The following is a 20,555-nucleotide window of genomic DNA, read 5'->3' on the forward strand; positions in this document are numbered from 1 at the left end:
AAGCAGGGTGAGGGGACTTACGTGGTAATTTGCCCAAATAACAGACCCTGTTACCTCTTCTATTTAACAAAAACATGTTCGTCACATGTATTAAAGAACTTTGAAAGAGGGGACTTACAAATGTTGGCAAGCAAAAAGATGCATACTACCTTGCATACTAACAAAAAAATAGTAGTTAAAATGCCGTTTAGTGCACCAATATATAAATTGACCTGGCTATTCAGAGTATGCCTACGTTAGACAGGATACTGTCTACCTTCACTCGTTACAAACTAATTTCAACGTCAGTATAGCAAAAAGAAGTTTCAAAGTGACCACAAATAAATAATTTCATTTACTAAAATGAAAGGGGAGGAAAGATCATTGGAAATAAAAAGAAAAAACTGACCAAAGGTAAGTTCAGAAGCAAATGCAAGATGAAATACAATAAAATTTCATTAAAGTAGTACAGTCTTGCAGGATATAAATATTAAAAAGCATCTCATCTGTTGTAAATATAGCTGAAATAAAAAGAATGAGCTGAATATTTTTATTCCACATCTGCAAACCTCCAGGCTTTCATTCATTTTTTCCACAGATACTAGTGCCACTCTAACTCGAGAGGGGAGAGAATTTTTGAACTCAAATTATTTAAAACTATAAAGCTACTTTTGTGTCTCATTTAATATTTATGAAACATTACTAAAAATGTAGTACCTTATGGTTTAATTAATTCTAGTTATCAAAAAGAAAGTTTTACAAAATAAATACTACAACGAAATCAACAGAAAAGAAAACAATCAGCTGAAATATTTCCTTACCACTTTTACAACACAGGGTGCATCGCCGCCCACCGATTTTGAAGACTTCGTATCAGCTGTTTGAAAAAGTGACATATGTAATGTCAGAACACGAAGTAGCATTAGTATAAACAGCCTGTTACTAACCCTTTATTAATATTTAGATCTGTGTATCTATAACCTCTTAAGAGAATAAATTTCAGTTCCCAAATATGTGTCTCAGGATATCATTACTGTATATTTCATCAATTTTAAAACTTTTTTTCACGATTTAACATGTCTGAAATTGGACGGCATCTTACAATTGCTATCTTCAACATGATCATCAATTAAGTATGAAAAACTGAGTTAAAGATTTCTTTAATTCAAAAGTACTCATGGCCTTTGATATGCTAATGTATGCTGTGAATTCCCAAAAGGATGATAACTGATACAATTTCTTAAATTTAACAAACTAGGGAATCCTTTTAAGAAGGAGCATTAGGAAGGTAAGAAAAGAGGGAGCTAAAGCTCTAAAAAACATTCGTTTGGGAGAAAAGAATTCATCAAGATCAACAGTTCAGGATACTGGCACGAGAACTTTGAACTGCCATCCAGAATAATTTTAATGTGGTATCATTTTACTTCATGCAAATAAAGATGCACAGTTGCCCTGAAATGCTGAGTTAGGAATATAAGGTTCCCATATTCATTAAACACATATTTTTTACCAGATACCTACTACATGCCAGTTTCTAGGAAATGGATTTAGCAGTGAACAGGAAAAAACAATCTCTACTCTTATGAAACTAACATTTCAGTGGTAGGACACAGACAACAATTAAAATATAAAGTATGTTTGATGGGAGTAAGTGCTAGAGAGGAAAAATTAAGCAGGAAAGGAAGGTAGAGAGTGTTGCAAGTTAGTAAGAGAAACCTCACTGACGGTGTCATTGAAGCAGTGGTCTGAAGACTGTGAGGGAATAAGCCACGTAAATACCTGGGAGAACACCCCAGGCAGACCAGCACAAAGGCCCTGATGTAGCTGGAGAAGAGTAAATGAGGTGGAAAGTAACAGGGGTCAGATCAGAAAAGCAGCAGAGAACAAATACAATGAACTTGATAGGTGACCTAAAGCTGTTGCTATGCATGAGATGGCGAGCCACTGGAAGGTTTTGAGAGAGGAATGGTAAGCTCAGACTTTGATTTTCTAAAGAATTCTCCGGGCGGCTTTGTGGAGAATGGAGGGTGGAGGGCAAGGGCAGAAGCTGGGAGATCAGTTAGGCTACTACAATACTCGGGGTGAAAAATGGTGGTGGCTTGAACCAGAGTGGTAGCAGACAAGGCAGTGATAAGTGGTCAGATTGTGGATGTATTTTTAAAGAAGAGCCAACAAGATTTGCTCATGAATTAGTTATAGAGGATAAGAGGGGAAAAAAGAGATAAGGAAGACTCCAAGTTTTTGGCCTGAGCAACTGGAAAGAAAAAGTTGCTACTCACTAAGACAGAGAAAATTGCAGGAGGAGCTGGTGCTTTGGGGTGTCTTCAGTTTGAGATGCTTATTAAACATCCAAGTTCAGGTGTTAAATAGGCAGCTGACATACAAGTCTTGAGTTCAGAAAAGTGGTCCAAGTTGGAGAAAGAAATTTGAGAGTCATCAAGATAGAAATGCTATTCATTTATAGCCATGAAAATGGAAGAGCCCCTAGGGAATGAGTGCAGACAGAGAAAAGAAGAAATCCTAGGACTGAGCCCTAAGGCATTCTCACATTAGAAGCTGAAGAGATGAAGAGGGACAGGCAAAGGAAACCAAGAAACCACCAATCAGCTGGGAAGCGGCAGTACTGTGAAAAGGCTGAAGCTAAAATACTTTAGACTACAGAAGGAACACCAAGTCATAAAAATGGCTAAATGGGCAAATGAATAAGTCTGAGCTCCTTAAGGAACAGCCCCAAGGAACACATCACTTAGATACTGAATTAATAATAAAGTAAGGTTAAATTTTTTAAAATCAGCATTTAGTGCACAAAATATTAAAATAAGGATAGCATCCCAATAATACTGCAAAATTCGAATGAGGAAAGGGGGAAAAGGGAAGTTCAATAATTCATTCAAACAACACATACTGCAAAATACGCCAGGCACTAGGAAAACAAGAAGAAGAACTGTCTCACTGCCAAGGAGGACATGTTTATTCTGGAAGAAAGAAAAGTAATTTCAGGGCAGCATGGAAAGTACTATGAAAGGGTTAACAGAGGGGCATTATACACAGATAGCACCTGCCCTAAGCTCAGCTTTGGAAAAATGAAGCAAAAGAAGAATCACACACAAAGATCAAGAGGCAAAGGGCAGCATGATAGTCAAAGAACAGATTTTGAGGAAATAAAAGGGATGAAGAGAAAAGTTACATAGGGACCAAACTACGTGAAGGGTCTGGTATGCCATTCTCAAAGTTTGATACTTTATCCTAAGGGCACTGGGGAGCCATTAAAGAAGTTTAAATAGCCTAGATCACTCAAGCCACAGCGTGAATAATAGGATGCAAGGGGGCAAAGCTGAGCAGAGAAAATTCACAGCCATAGTGAGAATCCAGACAAGACATGAAAATGACCCGCACTAAGGCAGTATCAGCAAAGATAGCGAGAAATCAATGGATCTGAGAAGTCAGACAGTTAAAGCAACAGGACCAGATGAAGTACTGGGAACACGAGTGAAGCAATACTTGAGAATGCCTTCCCAGTCTGGCTTGAGGGGTGTCATTCATTCAGATACTCCTCTCCTGATCATAAGAGAATCACGAGATGAAAGAGGATGATATAAATTTTAGACATGCCTGTGGGTCATCCAAATAGAGATTCCTTATAGGCCACTCACTGGCTATGGGCTTGGACTCAGGGGATCACGTCCTTGGCTACAGATAAAAGATCTGGAAATCAGCAGTAAAGAGACAGTAACAGAAGCCAAGAGACTCCATGAGATCACTCAGAGAGACTAAACAGAAGGAAAAGTGAGCGAAGGAAGGAAAGCTGGAGAACACAGAAGTACTTACAAAGATGACTTAGCATATCCAGAGAGGTAGGAGAAAAACAGAGGTGAAAGTATGTTATCATGAAAGACAATGGAAGCAATTTTTATGTGAAAGAAAGATAAACAGTATCAAATGCTGCAGAAAATATCTAAACAAAATTCAGAAGCAACCTTTTAGCAGAAAATTATCATTAGAAATTGCCGATGATCTTGAATATGGCTGTTTTGGTGTCAGTGGGCACAGAGAGATAAAGTGGAGGCAGCAGTATTAAAGCAAATCCCTTCTCCAGGTTGATCGATCCAGTTTTTAAAAAGCAAAGTTTTGTCACAGAAATTTGTCAACCCATTAGATTTAAAAAATATTATTAGGTGGCACTTTCTGATGATGAATACAAACACAAATAAAACAGCTAGCACACATGCAAAGCAAGCTGCAAATTTGCCAAAGGTTACAAAAGCAAACTAACTAATACAAAATGAAGAATTTACTTGCTTTAAGACAAGTTCCCATCCCTAATATAGGATGTCCTAAGTCCACACATTCTGTGGTAGGGAGAGCTTATATAATCTGCCATCTCTAAATCACAAGGTCAAAAATATATATACCTGGCTAATATAGCCCTAACCTTTCATGATTTATGAGGGCTTTCGGCTTAAGTCAGATAGCCTAGTTCACTGGAATGGGTTTGGTTCCAAACAAAACTAAAGAATCAACAACTATTTCCCCAAAGACAGGTGCCACTAACCTAGAGAGATTATAAAATACAGTAAAGCGCTGGTTTTTAAACTATGTTTCATGAACATACCTCTAGAGACTGCGGCTAGCCAACTATAGCCCATCGGTCCCGGTTGAGTCAGACCCCTCTTGAGTGAGAGCTGCTGCTCTTTCATCTATGTCAGCGGTTCTCAAACTTTCCCAGGCATTTGAATCCCCTGGAGGGCTTGTTCAATCACATTTCCTATAGGTGGGGATTTGTAGGTCTGGGGTGGGACCCGAAAATGTACAGTTCTAATAAGTTTTCACATGACGCTAATCTAGTATTAATATTAGTATTCTGAGTTAAGATGTTGCTTGAAAATAAAAAAGCGTTCACTGCTAAAAATAAAATTTTATAAACCGCATGGCAGAAATCAAATAATTAAATCAAGATTAGAGGTGGAGTAAGAATATATAACGGAAAAGTTAGAAAGAAATATCAAAAGCAATCATGAAATGCACTGTATCACTACTAATATTCCTGGTGAAGCAGACAGCTTTAGAAGTAATCACGTAAAATATTTTTTAAATCAACCAATTAGTTAACTTACAGAATCCCAGGGTTCCACGATGGGTCCCCTCAGATTTCAGGGTAAGTATGCTAATTAAATAGCACATTTCAGGCCTAATACGCAACTTCTAGGTCATTCTCCTAAATTCCACTATGATGACTATTAGGGTTGTATAAAAAGAAAAGGTAAATCCATACCTATTAAAGATCTGAAAATCTCCGAATTAAACCAAAACAAAGGGAATACATCCTAATTGGGTGGAGGTGGGGAAAGAAAGGTATGGCTTTCTTTGGGTCTCAAAGGAGATTAATATTATATAGAATATCTTAAAAATCTAAAGTCATATGCTCACTAATGACAATATTACAGATATTTTATCCTCTGTTTCTACTGTGATTAAATCAACTGTCTTCTCCACTCCCAGGTCACAGATGCATTTTTGCCTAATTATACAATATTATGTTGACTGTAGATTATTAGAAGCATTCTGTAAAAGTATGCAATTAAGAAACTATCAATATTTTGATAACAAAGCATATACATCTTCGGACTGACAATTAGAAGTAGTCATACACTTACCAAGATATATACAACCAAAGCCACCTTGGCCAATGGGTGATCCTAGTTTCCATTCCTTTTTGTTCATGTCAGTGATTATCTCCCCGGCTGCAAAATGTTCTGCAAGATGTCTCTTTGCAGGGCCCTGTCTTCCAGCTTGAGCTGCTTTTACACGAGGCATTTTCACTATAATACAAAACAAAGCAACATTCAAGATTATAATCCTAGAAGTGTTGAAAACCTTTTCACTAAGGAAAGCTTCTGTGCAACAAAGATGCTATTCAAATTCCTACTTACTCCAAAACTTAAATAAAGGACATCTGTTAATTCTAATTTATAAGTGCTCAATCCTTTTGATTATCTCTTAACTTAGGAGAGGAAGCAATAAATAAAATGATCCATGCAATTACTTTCAAGAAAATATTTAAAGTTCCAGTGGTCTAATATCATCTATGACTAAAAACGCTATTTAGCAACAATAACAAAAGAATTAATTGCTCTATGAAGCTGAGGGGGAAAGGTACATCCAATTAGAATGCACACTCTATACAAATGCAATGAGGAGTTTACGAAGGTCAATGTTGATGGGATAAGAACACAGTAGATACTGAAAACACAAGACAGTTAACATGAGAGGAAAGGGAAAGAGTATTTATGGCAAGACAGTAGATGCTTTACACATAGGCTTCCATCCATCCTCACAACTCCATGAAGATTACATTATCATCCCCATTCTACAGATGACGAAATTAAGGCTCAACAAAGTTAAGAAACCTGTCCAAGGTCATATACCTACTAAGTGGCCGAACAATAGAAATCTGCACTGAGGATTCCCTGGCTCCAAAGCCTCACCAACATGACCCACAATTACAAAAGTCACCATAATGAAGGAGTGACCAGGAGAAATTACGGCTGTTTATAGTCATTTGGGTTCACAGAAAAGGCAAAGCTGGTGATATCCAGCATTTGTATGTTTCCCTTCTCACCAACTATCCTTTCGGAGATGAATTCCTATTTACTTTACTTACTAACAGACAAGCTTAGCATAGCATTCATGGAGAACAGTGTTTTACCGCGAAAAGAGCACAGGACTATAATGAAAAGACCTAGATTCGAGTGTAGGTGTGAGGCCAGTTTTGGGTTATCTTGATCAAGTCACTTCTCTCTGGGCTTTAAGTGCCCTTAGACATAACTTACTTCACTGAGTGAAGGAAGGGTGGGTGAGGAATGGTGGCCAGCAAGGCTAGCAAGCTGTAGAGTAAGGGCCAAGTTCTTGGGCAAGGGTATGAACTCAGTGGCCCAGAAAAAAAAGTAACACACTTAAGACTGAAGAAAAGAAAGCATGAACCAGACTGTGTGTGTGTGTGGTGTGTGTGATTTCAAACTCTCAGATTAATCTATTAATTGAAAAAGATTTAAAACAAATAGTTTTTAGGATCCTATAGTTCCCTAAAACTGTATTAGAGATACAGTAAAGAGGGTGATAAGAGTTGTAAGGTAGCCAGCAACATTTGAAATGGCTATTCAGCTGAAAGATGTCTGTTAAAATCCGACAATTTACATAAGTAGTTTGGTTTTGAGCCTAGATATTCTAAATACATACATACTACATTAGATTGGAAATTTTTTAAGCAAATATCCACCCATATCACTCCACATACACAAACTCCATTTACGCAAATGCTCTTTATTAATTTATTGGGGATTTTTAAATTTAACTTTTTCCTACAGAATACTGATGCATCTTCATTGTCTAAATCTTCTCTAAGTTAACAAAAGAATCTTCAAAATGAATGTGTCCGTTATTTCTTCATATCAACTAATTCTCTTAATGTTTGTAATCATTATAAAACTTTCCTGAATGGAATTTCAGTTGTAACCATGACAGCCCAGACTCAAAACACCAAAAAAGGTGACTTTTAAAGCTACAGTAGATTGAGTAAAAGAAATAACTAAGGCACACAGTACTTCCAAATACTAAAATGAATGCCTTCTAAATTTTATCTAGCTTTATCAAATCATCAGAGTAATCTCCTATTTGATGATTTCCTTATTGTAAGAAGGAACTGTCTTCCTTATTAAGACAGTTTAAATGCTTTAATTCAAGAAGACTTTCCTGAACTTAAAAAAAGTGAAACCCCAAAGTGAAAGATCACACCACATACTAATCAACCCAGAATGACCAACACTGAGACACAGCCTAGTCTAGTAAAATCACTGAACTTAATAGTAAAAGAAAATATTCTTTGTGCATGCAGGCCAAAAAAAGATAGTTTGTAAGGAAAGTAAAATCATATTGTCATCACTTTGACAGCAATATTTTATGCCAGAAAAAAAAAGGAAGTAACATATTTAAGACTCAAGGAAAGAAAACCTGAACCAAAGAGTCTACACTCAGTTAAATTTCAAATCTAAAGACTTCAAAGTGTTATCAACATGGAAAAGGGAAAAGGGAATAAGAATCTACTAGAGAACAAGCCTCAGATATCTAAAATGACTAAAGAAAAGCCACTATAAGAACTGACAGAGAGCAGTAAATAGATACTTATTTGTAGAACTGAGTTTCAACAAGGGTTATAAAGGAGAGGCTAGAATAGATAATGGGTATATGTTCTGACAATGTGGACACAGTACAATCGCAAAAAATGGGAAAACATGCAAAAAAAAAAATCAACTTTCCAGTAATCATATTGTGGTGATACTTAGTTTTGTTAACTACAGCTATTGTGGTCACAGATGTGGAATAATGCAAATGAATAATTATGTGATGTTTTAATTCTATCATCACTGTGTCCTTAAAAATCAGGATTCAGATATGGAAGAAAAAGGATGCAGCTGAAAGAAGAGGTAGGATTATATTTGGAAGTATTTCTTTAATTCAGAAGGTACTTTATCTTTTACAGAAAGAATATATATACATACACACACACCCCTTTGTATTTCCTAGCCCCATTCACAAAAAAAAGCTTAGAAGCAATAAACAACCCAGTAGCAATGAGCATCCCTAGTACCCAAACGGTATTCCTGAAATACCATTTCCTGTTAAAAGAAACCAGGTTCCTTGAAGAAACGACTGATTCCAGGTCTGGAGCTGGAAATGTACAAGATAAACCTGGAACACCTCGTCATTTCTAGATGTCAAGGAAGCTATCAAAAACTACTAGAGTTACGTCAAATATGTCTAAGGAGTCAACTTGAAAGATGTTCCCACTACCAAAGATGAGCCAATTTGAGTCAATAAATATAACCATAATGGACTGAAACACACAAAGTGGGTAAATCCAAGAGTTCATAATAGTAAGAAAACTTAAGTGGTCACCTCTAGAGGATAACAGGAAACCGCTCAATTTTGAAAACCGGTAAATAAAGGGAAAGAATCCAGCATCTGTCCTTTCTTTCTTACATGAATTGTACCACTGGGTAACCAAACAGAAGATGAAGAGAAATTTCTCCTTATAGAAAAATTTCAGCTAATAAGTGAGTAAGAATGGTTTTAGCTTAATGCTAATTCCACCTCCTAATGCATTAATGGATCCAGACATTGAGCAACGATAGCTACTAACATCAAAATATGAGATATCCAGACATTATATGCCTCCTGATAAAAAAACACGCCACTACCCAAAAAGTTATCCTGCGAAATAAGAAATAAAAAATAAACGGATCCTGAATCTGATTTAGCCTATCAATTCACAGGATATGAAGGGAACAGAAGAACATGATAAACTGTGACACAGGAATGTAATCAGCAAACTCCTAACTGTGGGAAGCACTACAGTGCATATAACACCATTTCTTCAACAAATAAAGGGGGAAAAAGAAGAGATGAGGGAGAAGAAAACTAGATTTTAAAACACTTAAAACAACATATCTAACAAAATCTGGCAAATCTAAACCACAGTGTTTAGGGATGCACATGTGAGTGCTAAAACTATAAAGAAAAGAAAACGATTACCATAAAAGCTAGAACTTACTTTGGGGGAGCATAAGAAAGTTGTGATTAGGATGGGGCACATGGTGGGTTCAGTAATATCTCTTGACATAGGTGATGGTTATAAAAGTACCTTCTAATTCATTCAGTCTATATTTGCTTAATAAGATTTTCTGTACTGTGAAATACTTTATGGTTTTTAAACATTAAAAAATTACTGCTCCTATAATTAACAATCCCCAAAGGATCAAAATTGGAAATCTTTTCATACTCCATGAGCTTGTCCAATCACACACATCCAAAAAAAAAAGAAAGTCTCCAAAGTAAAATCTGTACTTCATTTCCTGTGAACTATTAGTAGCCTTTTGCTTTTTTATTTATAGGCACTTCTTATATATTCTATATATATTAAACAAATTAGCTCTTTACATTGCAAATACTTTTTCCAATTTATTTATCTTTTAATACTGTTTATTTTTAGCTTTGGGGTTTTATGTCATCCTTAGAAAGACCTCTCCCAGTCAAATTTCTTTTTTCAAACATCTCCATGTTTTCCTTTAGTTATTTTACGGTTTCATAAAATTTCTTGGTAAATTTTTTATCTGTCTACACTTATATTGGTATAAGATATGAGGTCGGAATCCAGGTTTTTTTTTTCCCTTTTAGTCAGCCTTCCATACACATTAGGGAGATCCACAAGTGTTTGAGGAACTGAAATATATCAAACCAACCCAAGTAAACTAAGTACAGAAAAAGTTCATATAAACTGTTACAATGTAGGTCCTAGATTACCTTTCTTTGGAATGGAATGGAATGTTGGTTTACTAATTACTATTTGAAACTAACTTTATGCTTGGGTTAAAACTTCCCTCACACTTCTATCTACTCCACATGAATGTGAAGAAGTCACTGAAATATACTCTGCTGCTCTGGTAGAAAGGGGCCGCTACAACACAAAATTTTCTTTAAAATGCCCCTAAATGAAACTCCCTTCCTCCCTTTCCACAAGTGGCTTCTTGCGGAAAAAAGATGCGGAGGCCTCCCTTCTGCCAGCCCTACAATCTTAGGCTGGCCACGGACAACCGACAGCCGTGTCAGTGCTCTGAGGCTGGCTTCTGCTGGATGCAAGGGGGTGGCAATGGCAGTGGATTAATAAATAAGCACTTGGTCAATAACTCATCTTTTAAAATGTAGAGAGACACAAAAGACTTAAACAAATGCAGCTGGAACACCACATAGTTATGCAGGGCAATTTAACATGATAACCACCCTTTAAAAAAACATACTACCTGATTAAGGTTATGATTCTTAGAGTGTGCTGCTGGATTCTATTTACTAATATTTTATTTAGGAATAAAATTGATATTCATAAGTAAGACTGGTCTGTAGTTTTCTTTTTTCTAACATATTTATTTGTTTTGATATCAATATTATGCTCACTTCATAAAAACACTTCTGAAGTTTTTCTTCTCTTACCACAATATAAAGAGTTTAAACAGCATTTGAATTACCTATTCCTTAAAAGTTGTGAATATCTCAACTCTGAAAGCCTGACAATACTGAGTGTTGGTAAGGATGTGGAGCAAATGGAGTTCTCATACATGGGCCAATGTTTCAGCCATTCTGAAAATCTGTTTTGCAGTAGCTGCTACCTGACCCAACAATTCCTCTTCTATGTACATACCTGAGAGAAATGAAAACATGTCCACCAAAAGGATTAACAGCAGCTTTACTCAAAATAGCGAAACACTGGAAACCCCCATGTCCATCAACAGGAAAATGGACATAATAAAATAGATGAACCTCCCAATGCTATGTTGAAAAAAGAAGCCAGACACAAGACGAGAGACATTCGAGATTCCATTGCACTAATCTGTGACAACAGCAGTCAAATAGCAGAAACCACTGGGGGGAGGAAATGACTATGAGTTGGAAGAAGAAGGTTTCTGGGGATCTGGTCATGTTCCATACCCCAGTCTGGGTGATATCTAAACTGTATGTTCACGTCACTTATGATTTATTTCATTCTATTTCTTCATTTATGTAAAATTAACACAGTAAATTACACAAACCTTAAGTGTTGTAACAGGGTCCAATCAGGAGAAAAAAAAAAATGCACAAGTAACTTAAACAAGAACACTTAATATAAAAAACTATTAATTTCTAAAAGGTGGTTGACTATTAAAAGGGGTAAAAGAGAACTCTAAGGAATAGAAAAGGCAGGGAGCAGATACTATCTACAAGGTTAAGGGAGAGAACACAGAAATGAACTCTTCACTGGAAAGGCTGTGGCTACAGCCCACCGGGTGGCAGAGTTCTCTGGGGTGCCAGCTGGTCCACAGGAATCCACCCGCCGGGGTCCTGGTGGAAGCAAGATACTGCCTTCCAGGGTACTAAAGAAAAGTCACAGAGAGTAAGCACGCTGGCATCCATACCTTAAGAGAGAGAGAGAGAAAAAAAGCACGCTACAACAGCAAGAGAAGCCCCTTCCCCACTCTGCCTGGCAGTGTCTGTCCCTCACCCTCTACTGACTAACCTAACCTTGTGCCGGAGAGGAAAACATGTTTACAGGGTCTAGTTCAAGTATTACCAACAGATCAAAAAAAAGTGTATTTGGAGTTGAGAAGCAATAAATTGATAACCTGCACAAATGTATACACAGGTTGACAAATGTTTGCACATGCATACACACTTGAGCACCAACCACCCTGATCAAGATACAGAACATTTCATCATGCCATCAAGTGTCCTAGGGCCCTTTTCTGCCAACACCCATTCCTGTTCTTCCCAACAAAGGCCACTGGTTGTGCCCCTCGGGGTGGGCCACTTCCTTTGGAGAACGCTACTCTGCCAGTTTTGTCTGAGATGGGTCTCAGACCTGAGAGGGCCACCTTTCAGCATCCTCCCACAACCCTATCTGACCTTCACTGCACTTGGCAGCCCCTCTTACTTTCTGGTTCAGAGTAAAAGAAGTCTCCGAGTTTCAGAGAATATGAAATCGATGTGTCTCAATCTCCTTGTTCCTTTTCAGAGGATTTCTGAAAAGAAGAAAGGAGAATTATTTAAAACCAGAAGTCCTTGCTCAAAAACTGTAATAAATAACATGACCATAAACATTTACCTCAGTAAAGAACTTAAAATACTCACTGGAATTAAACAATTGCTTTAGTACATTATAGGTTTCTCCTAATAATGAAACCAATACCTACATTAAGGTTTCTATTAAAGAATAAAATGGGGGGCACAAACCTCTACCAAATTAAATCTTTCTGCATAATTTCTGCCCACCTGGAGCAAAGCAGGTTATGACGGCCAATCCAACAGAGAGATTTCAAGCAAAAGAAAGTTTACCGTCACTGACCATTACATAAACTGACCACTTCTTTTCCCACTGATATTAAATGAAATTCAGATGCAAGTGAAAAGCACATGAAAATGCAAATCAACACTGCCCTTTACTGAAATCACTCGCTGGTATATCCCATATTAGCATATTCACCAAAATTTAATTGTAAACAGAGTAATTATGGTACTGAAGTTATTAAATACACAAAGCAAGCTTGGAACTATACATATTCAAATAGAATTTCAGTGGCAGATCAACTTTTATATCTGAAACAATACCCTAATTAATAGTCAGCTCTGGTAATAAAATGGTCCTCTGTTTTTCAGATAACATTCCAAAAAAAGTTCTGTTCTGAATATTAAAAGTTTTGTGAAAAGAGTCTTAAAATTCCAATAGCTATATTTATCACAATATGGTACTGTATTTAGACAACTGGCATTTTCCAAGTCCTGGATTCAAGTTTGGAATATTTTTTTTTAATCTTCTGCTGAGGAGAGAAAAAAGCTTGAATGAATCAAATAATGCCACTTACACTTAATGAGCTCTATGAATTCATCATACCCAAACTGGGAAATTACAATGCTGTATAATCCTGTCACATACTGGATGACTAGTCATAAATTTTCCCTAAAACAGGTATGCACATAAGTTCCTTTGAGGGGGTCATATAGGTTTTTTATGAAATTTTCTTTAAAGTCATAAGCTTCTCTGATGTTTTAAAACTGTATAGAGACACAGTGATTCAAGGATAATTTTCACCATGCCATTAACATGGTACCAGCATATTCTCAGCTGCACTCTTTGTAGTAGAAAGCACTTTCTCACCCTCCCCTATCTACACTTGGTGAAATCTTTTCCATATGCAAAGATCTAGCTCTTCTCTCTCTTTTTTTTTTTAACATCTTTATTGGAGTATAATTGCTTTACAATGGTGTTAGTTTCTGCTTTATAACAAAGTGAATCAGTTATACATATACATATATCCCCATATCTCTTCCCTCTTGCATCTCCCTCCCTCCCACCCTCCCTATCCCACCCCTCTAGGTGGTCACAAAGCACCGAGCTGATCTCCCTGTGCTATGCGGCTGCTTCCCAAAAAAAAATGCTCATGAAGAACCTAGGGGCAAGACGGGAATAAAGGTGCAGACCTACTAGAGAATGGACTTGAGGATACGGGGAGAGGGAAGGGTAAGCTGGGACAAAGTGAGAGAGTGGCATGGACATATATACACTACCAAAGGTAAGATCTAGCTCTTCTGCAGTCAGGTATGACCTCTGAAGCTTCACCACTGTTCTTACCTCTTATTGCATTTGATAAATGTTCCCTGTAAGTTTATGAGCTCACTAGGTAAGAGAGCTGTCTTACAATACACTGCACTTGGTAGGATTTCAATAAATGCGTAAAATTATACAGCAGAAAGGTTAAGTTTCTTTTCCTCAAGTACCTGACATCTAACTTTATCCTTAATATATAATGCCATTCCTTTTAAAAGCCCAGCAATTGAAATCCATGTTGAACCCTATTTATTCTCCTCAAAACTGTAATTCCCCCTCCTAACTCATAACTCTCAACAGATGACCTCATCTGCTGTTTTAGAGAAAAAAGCCACAAACTTCAAGTGGGAATTCCTTTTATCTTTCCAAGACTCAAACCTACAAACCACCTGCACCCACTTCAGGCCTAACTTTACATCCATTCTATCCTCCTTCTGTGATCACAGTTTAGGGAAGCCCCCCTCCTCCATCAAACATCAGCTCCTTCTTCACCTGCATCCCATCCCCCGCAACGTCCTGACATAAACTATTAATTAACCCCTCTGTCAAATATTCAACATCTCCCTCAACTAGATCCTTCCCATCAGCTTTTAAATATGCTCATGGCTTGCCCATTGGAAAAAAAAAAAAAATGTTTTTTAATCCCCCTCCACTATCATCCTAACTTTCTTCTCCCTTTCAGTACCAAAGCTGTACTTATGAACGCGTCCTTTCAAGCAAAACTCCCCACAACTCACTCCATCTGGACTCTCCTTTCACAGGTCCACTCAAACTACTCTTGCTCAGGGCACTAAACCCGACAACCTGACGAATCATCTCATTGGCTCCGCTCATTTCCCAGCAGTGCTCAACACTGTTGTTAATTCTTTCCTTCTTGAAACATTCTCTTCCTTTTGCTTTCACAATACAACACTCCACTGGTTTTCACTCTACTGTTTCCGGCCACTCACAGTCTAGGTATTTTGGGAGACACAACAGTGAGTAACAGCTCGTTCTTTCAAGGATTTTGTCCCACTTTTTGATGTATAGTTTTCCAGGATTGTATCATGCTAAAAATGCAGACCATCGTACATGGTCTTACACCAAATACATCAAAATACACATTCTATAAGAATAAATTACATAAAAGAAAAACATGCCATTAAATAAAATTAAGACCTCTGGAAATAAAATTAATAGCTTTAAAATTAAGATGGAGGCATATACAGAAAATATAACTGATTGATAGGAATATTCCTTTAAGCTAACAGATCTGAAAAGAGTTGAGTGTCGAAGAGATATGTGCACACCCATGTTTAGAGCAGCACTATTCACAACCACCAAAATGTGGAAGCAACCTAGGTGTCCGCCCACGGGTAAATGGATAAACAAAATGTGGTACAGATGTACAACACAGTATTATGCACCTTAAAAAGGAAGGAAATTCTGACTCATGTTATAACATGGAGGTACAAATACAAGTGGTATTATTTCAAAGATTGTTCTTATACATGCTAATTACATAAAGCTACTTGTTTTCACAGCAGTAAATAAAGGTTAACTGTGAATTATGTGAACTTATGAAGAAGAGTAATGATTTGTTCATTCATTCACTCAGCAAACATTTATTGATAATCTGCCACAGGCCAAGCACTTGTTCTAGGCACTAGCTATACTTCAAGGAACAAAACAAAGGTCCTACCTTTTGACACTTATATTCTAGAAGAAAGAGACAGATAATAAAAGCTAACATAATGGGTAAGTTTCAGCGAATGGGTAATATTTTAGAGAATGTAGATGCTATGTTTCAAAAAAGAAGAAAGTAGAGCAGGTTAGGGGGAGGGGATAGAGGATGGGGAGTGCAAGGTGACCGGGGGCAGCATGCAGTATTAACGGAGAGGTCATGGTCAGCCCCACTGAGGAGGTGAGATCTGAGCAAAGATGGGAAGGAGGCCACGTGAGTATCTGGGGCAGATATCCTAGGCAGAGGGATGAGTGGTGCAAAGACCCTCAGTTAGGAGCGTGCCCCGCAACCAGAGAAGAGTAAGGATGCCGGTGTGACTGGTGTGGACTGAGCAAGGGGAAAGAAGGAGGAGAAGTCAGAGAGGGAACACGGGAGCAACAGATCAAGTGGAGCCCCGGGAGCCACCATAAGGACTCTGACTTTGGCAAAAGGGTAAAGATAATATTTGGAACGGGTTTATACTTGCATTTTAATTCACAGTCCTTCAAATGAATCAAAATGAAGTCAAAATGAATCAAAATGAAAATCATACTCTGAACACTCAAGAAGAATTCTCCCACTGACCAATTTCTCACCAAAATTTTTACTTTTTTTTATATTTCTGGCTAACGTGTATTATTCCATCCTCAAAATCCATTTCATCTATAGGTTAAACTTGATATCATGATTACCAAAATCTTAAGTGCCACTGTCACTAAAGTCACCTCAAGGTAGGAATGGTTTTATAATGGATCAACTTCCATTTCTCACAAGTACAGGATAGGACTAGGCCCTGTTCTCCCTTTAACTTTAAGTTATTTGGTAGTGCTACTAGATTAGATGGTTGCAACTTTTTGACAAGAAATATAAAACTTTTACCATTCTATGCCTCCTTTTAAATTTAAAATAAAAATAATACTCAATCCCACAGAATTCTATATTATTACAATTCACAGTGTCCGCTTCATTAATTCATTTACTCAACAAATATTTATTGAGCACATACTCTGTGCCAGGAACTGTCTAGAAGATGGGAATAAAGCAGTGAACAAATCAGACAAAAATCTCTGCCCTCGTTGAGCTAATACTTTGTTTAGGAGAGACAGATAATTTTTTTCAAAATTAAAACATGAGCTACGTCCAATGGTAATAAGTGCTAAAGGAAAAAAATAATAAAGCAGGGACAAGGGTGGGGGGGCAGAGATGAAACCGAAAAGATGATCTGGTAAAGCCTCACAAGAAAGTGACAGTTAAGCAAAGACGTGTAAATAAAGTGAGTGAAGTCAGCCATGCAGTGATCTAGAGGAAGAGCACCCCACACTGAGGCAGCAGCAAGTGCAAAGGCCTAAGGCCAGGACATGCCCAGCCTGTCCTAGGAGCAGCAAGGTGGCTGGTGCATCTGGCAGAGAATGAGCCCGGGGAGAACACTAGCTGGTGTCAGAGACATAAAAGGGCAAGGTGTGGCCAGCACGTCCAACATGCAGGCCCCTGTAAGGACACTGACTTTGAATCTAAGTGAGATGGGAAATCGTGGGAAGGTTTGGAGCAGAGAAGTGGCATGCTCTAACTTAGGTTTTCAAAGGATCACTCTGGTTGATGCGTCAAACAGACTGGAAGGGGGCAAGGCAGAAACAGCTACCAGTTATTACAATGGTGTTGCTACTGGAATAACCGCTGACTGCATTCATCCTTACTGAATAGTAAGGATGTCAATTTTTTACAAACTGAACTGATTTTAAGCCGCTAAAGAGAGGAGTACAGAAGAACATAAGAGGTTTTTTAAACGTTTTTTAACTTTACACAAGCTACTCACCCCCAGAAAAACAAGTCTACAGTGCCAAGTAGAAACAATCAATATTAGTGACAGATGGTCTAGGAAACATGCTGATCATCTCATATTCTAGATTTTCTAAGTTCTATCTTTATGGCAATTTAGTTCACCAGGAAATTAAACATTTGAACTCATTTATTCCAAAGGCATTTATAAAACACCTCCAGAATATGTGCTGGAAACTGTGCTAGGGACTGGAAATACAAACACAAACAAAACGCAACCTTTGGCTTCAAGAAGCTGCACTTAGCTTCATGCAAAAACACCATCACACAGTTATGATTTAATATTATACCATCAGCTTCAAACAAGGGTCAATAAAAAGCCCTCCAGGTAAAGAATGTTTCTGAATCCTCTGATAAAACTATTTATTAAAGACAGTGAGCGGTTGTACGCATCAACTCTATTTGTTTCAGGGTGGGAAAAAAGTGCCTCTTCCTGTGATGCAAGTTTTTAAGATATTAAGAGCTATGAAACTCCTGTTTCCCCTTTTTCAGTGAGTGCCTGGAAGTTCAGAGCAAAAGTATAAACTCGATTACATAACTACGCATTGTCAGAGGCAGTAACTCTCGATCCTGGCTATACATCACGGTTACCAGCGGAACGCTGAAACAGTCAAGGCCCTACTCCACAAGAGCCCCAGCATCTTCTATTTTAATCCTGCACAGGGGGTTGTGATGCACAGCCTGGACCACTGGTCTAGATACAGTCATCCCTCAGTATCCTCAGGGGACTGGTTCCTAGACCCCCTTGGATACCAAAATCCACTCAAGTCCCTTATATAAAATGGCAGAGTATTTGCACATATTCTACGCACATCCTTCTACATACTTTAAATCCTAACTAGATTACTTATAATACCTAACACAATGTAAATGCTATGTAAATAACTGTCCATGTGGCAAATACAAGTTTTGCTTTTTGGAATTTTCTGGAAATTTTTTCTCAAGTATTTTTGATCTGCAGTTAGCTGAATTCACAGTTGATTGAACCTGTGGATGCAGAACCCACAGGTATAGAGGCCAACTGTATGCTGGTACATCTTCCTTTCTTCATTAAGTCATTCATTTTCAATGTAAGGGCTCTATTACATACAACTCTATTGTATTAGAGGATTTTAGAAGTTGGGTAAAAAATATAAAATAGTGAATGAACAATTCAGAAGGATCCCCCCAAAAAAACACCCTTTTCCCATCCCATCATATCCCAGGCCAAAAACATTTATTCATATTTCAAACTTATTTGAAAATAAGAAGTAATTACAGGGCTTCCCTGGTGGCACAGTGGTTAAGAATCCACCTGCCAATGCAGGGGACATGGGTTCGAGCCCTGGTCCGGGAAGATCCCACTCGCCACGGAGCAACTAAGTCCGTGTGCCACAACTACTGAGCCTGCACTCTAGAGCCCGCGAGCCACAACTACTGAAGCCCGCGTGCCTAGAGCCCGTGCTCTGCAACAAGAGAAGCCACTGCAATGAGAAGCCTGCACACCGCAACGTACAGTAGCCCCCGCTCGCCGCAACTAGAGAAAAGCCTGCGTGCGGCAACGGAGACCCAACGCAGCCAAAAATAAATTAATTAAATAAATAAATTTTTTAAAAAAAGAAGTAATTACATATTTTGGTGTAAATGGCTTCCTGCCAATCTACAGTAAGTCAAAGAATAAAATCAAATAGGAGATAATCAGTCAATAAAGAACTTCATCGCCTCTTTTGCTAAATTACATTGTGAACAATTTGAAAGCAATACATCTAAGGACGGTCCTCTTACAAATGAGCCAGCTAATCAGAAGTTGATTAATGCATTGGATCAGTGCTAAGAAATCATATGAAAAATAAAATACAGAATCTTGAGTTTATATAGCCACTTCGCAACAATACACAGGGCCTTCTTCACATATTTACTTCATTTTGTCCCCACAAATCCTACAGTTGAGACAGAACTATAAGGATGACCACAGGAATAAAAGTAGAGTTACTACCAATACCATTTAACACAAACAACTGAGACACAGGAAGGTTAACTCTGAGTTCTGTTAGGGACACCCAATCAGTCCCCTGGTTTCACTCAGAGAACCAGGCATATCAATAAAAGTATGAAAAATATTCACAGCTGTATGGTACCCTTAGTAACACTAACAAAATCAGAGTCAAATGTAACACAACAAACCATGAGAATTTAGAAGTGAACCTCCAGAGATAATGATCCCATCAATTCATAGATTTATTTCTGAAAAACATTAAGCTAAACTCAAACTGTGATACAATCTTTAGAAGCAATTGTCACACTAGTCATGTTTTCACACCTAAGCTGGAAAGAACTAGGTGAAGACTCAAACTTCTAACTTGGAAAAATACAGTAGATATCTTCACAGGAGAAAAATTTCTTCCTAGTCAGATTTTTTAAACTTGTATTAAAAAAATGATTAACATTAGATTATAAAAAGTTTTGGTATAGTGAATAAAATGTTTAAAATACAGTATCAAATGTACTTCTTCAACTTTTATTTCCTTTAAATGATTTCCAAACGTTCTAAAAGAGGAAGACTAACTGCAGAATTAATTTTTAACTGAGAACACGTAGTATGGTACAATTTCAAACACAGTCCCAAGATACCTCACTGCCACCACTTCCCCCCAAAAAGGAACGATTTCATGAAGTTTTTGCTGTGCACTTCTTCTGACTTTTGATGCAGTGATTAAAAGATCCATCCATGGAGTCCTAACAGGTCTCCACGAACCAACCATGAAGAAGACACTACAGTAATATTTAGAAAACTTCCTGCTCTGCCCAGGCAAAGGCATCAAATCTAAGAGAAGAACAAGCTTGAAGATGCCGACCTCAAAGGGAGGTGGGTGC

General features: G+C 37.7%; 1 protein-coding gene across 3 annotated transcripts in view; it reads right to left on the bottom strand.

Annotated features, from left to right (window-relative positions):
* VRK1 (VRK serine/threonine kinase 1) overlaps nt 1-20,555 on the bottom strand; it is an 81,868-nt gene that overhangs the window by 43,965 nt on the left and 17,348 nt on the right. For 2 of the 3 annotated variants that reach the window (XM_068550698.1, XM_068550620.1), the window contains exons 2-4: nt 12,494-12,581; nt 5,634-5,798; nt 801-856 (exon numbers count right to left, since the gene is read on the bottom strand). In XM_068550698.1, the coding sequence (XP_068406799.1) occupies nt 801-856; nt 5,634-5,798; nt 12,494 (222 nt within the window). In that variant the 5' untranslated portion in view covers nt 12,495-12,581. The remainder of the gene's footprint in view (nt 1-800; nt 857-5,633; nt 5,799-12,493; nt 12,582-20,555) is intronic. The other variant, XM_068550715.1, reaches the window with a different exon arrangement.

Source organism: Eschrichtius robustus, chromosome 1 (genome assembly GCF_028021215.1).
Source record: "Eschrichtius robustus isolate mEscRob2 chromosome 1, mEscRob2.pri, whole genome shotgun sequence".
NCBI lineage: Eukaryota > Metazoa > Chordata > Mammalia > Artiodactyla > Eschrichtiidae > Eschrichtius > Eschrichtius robustus.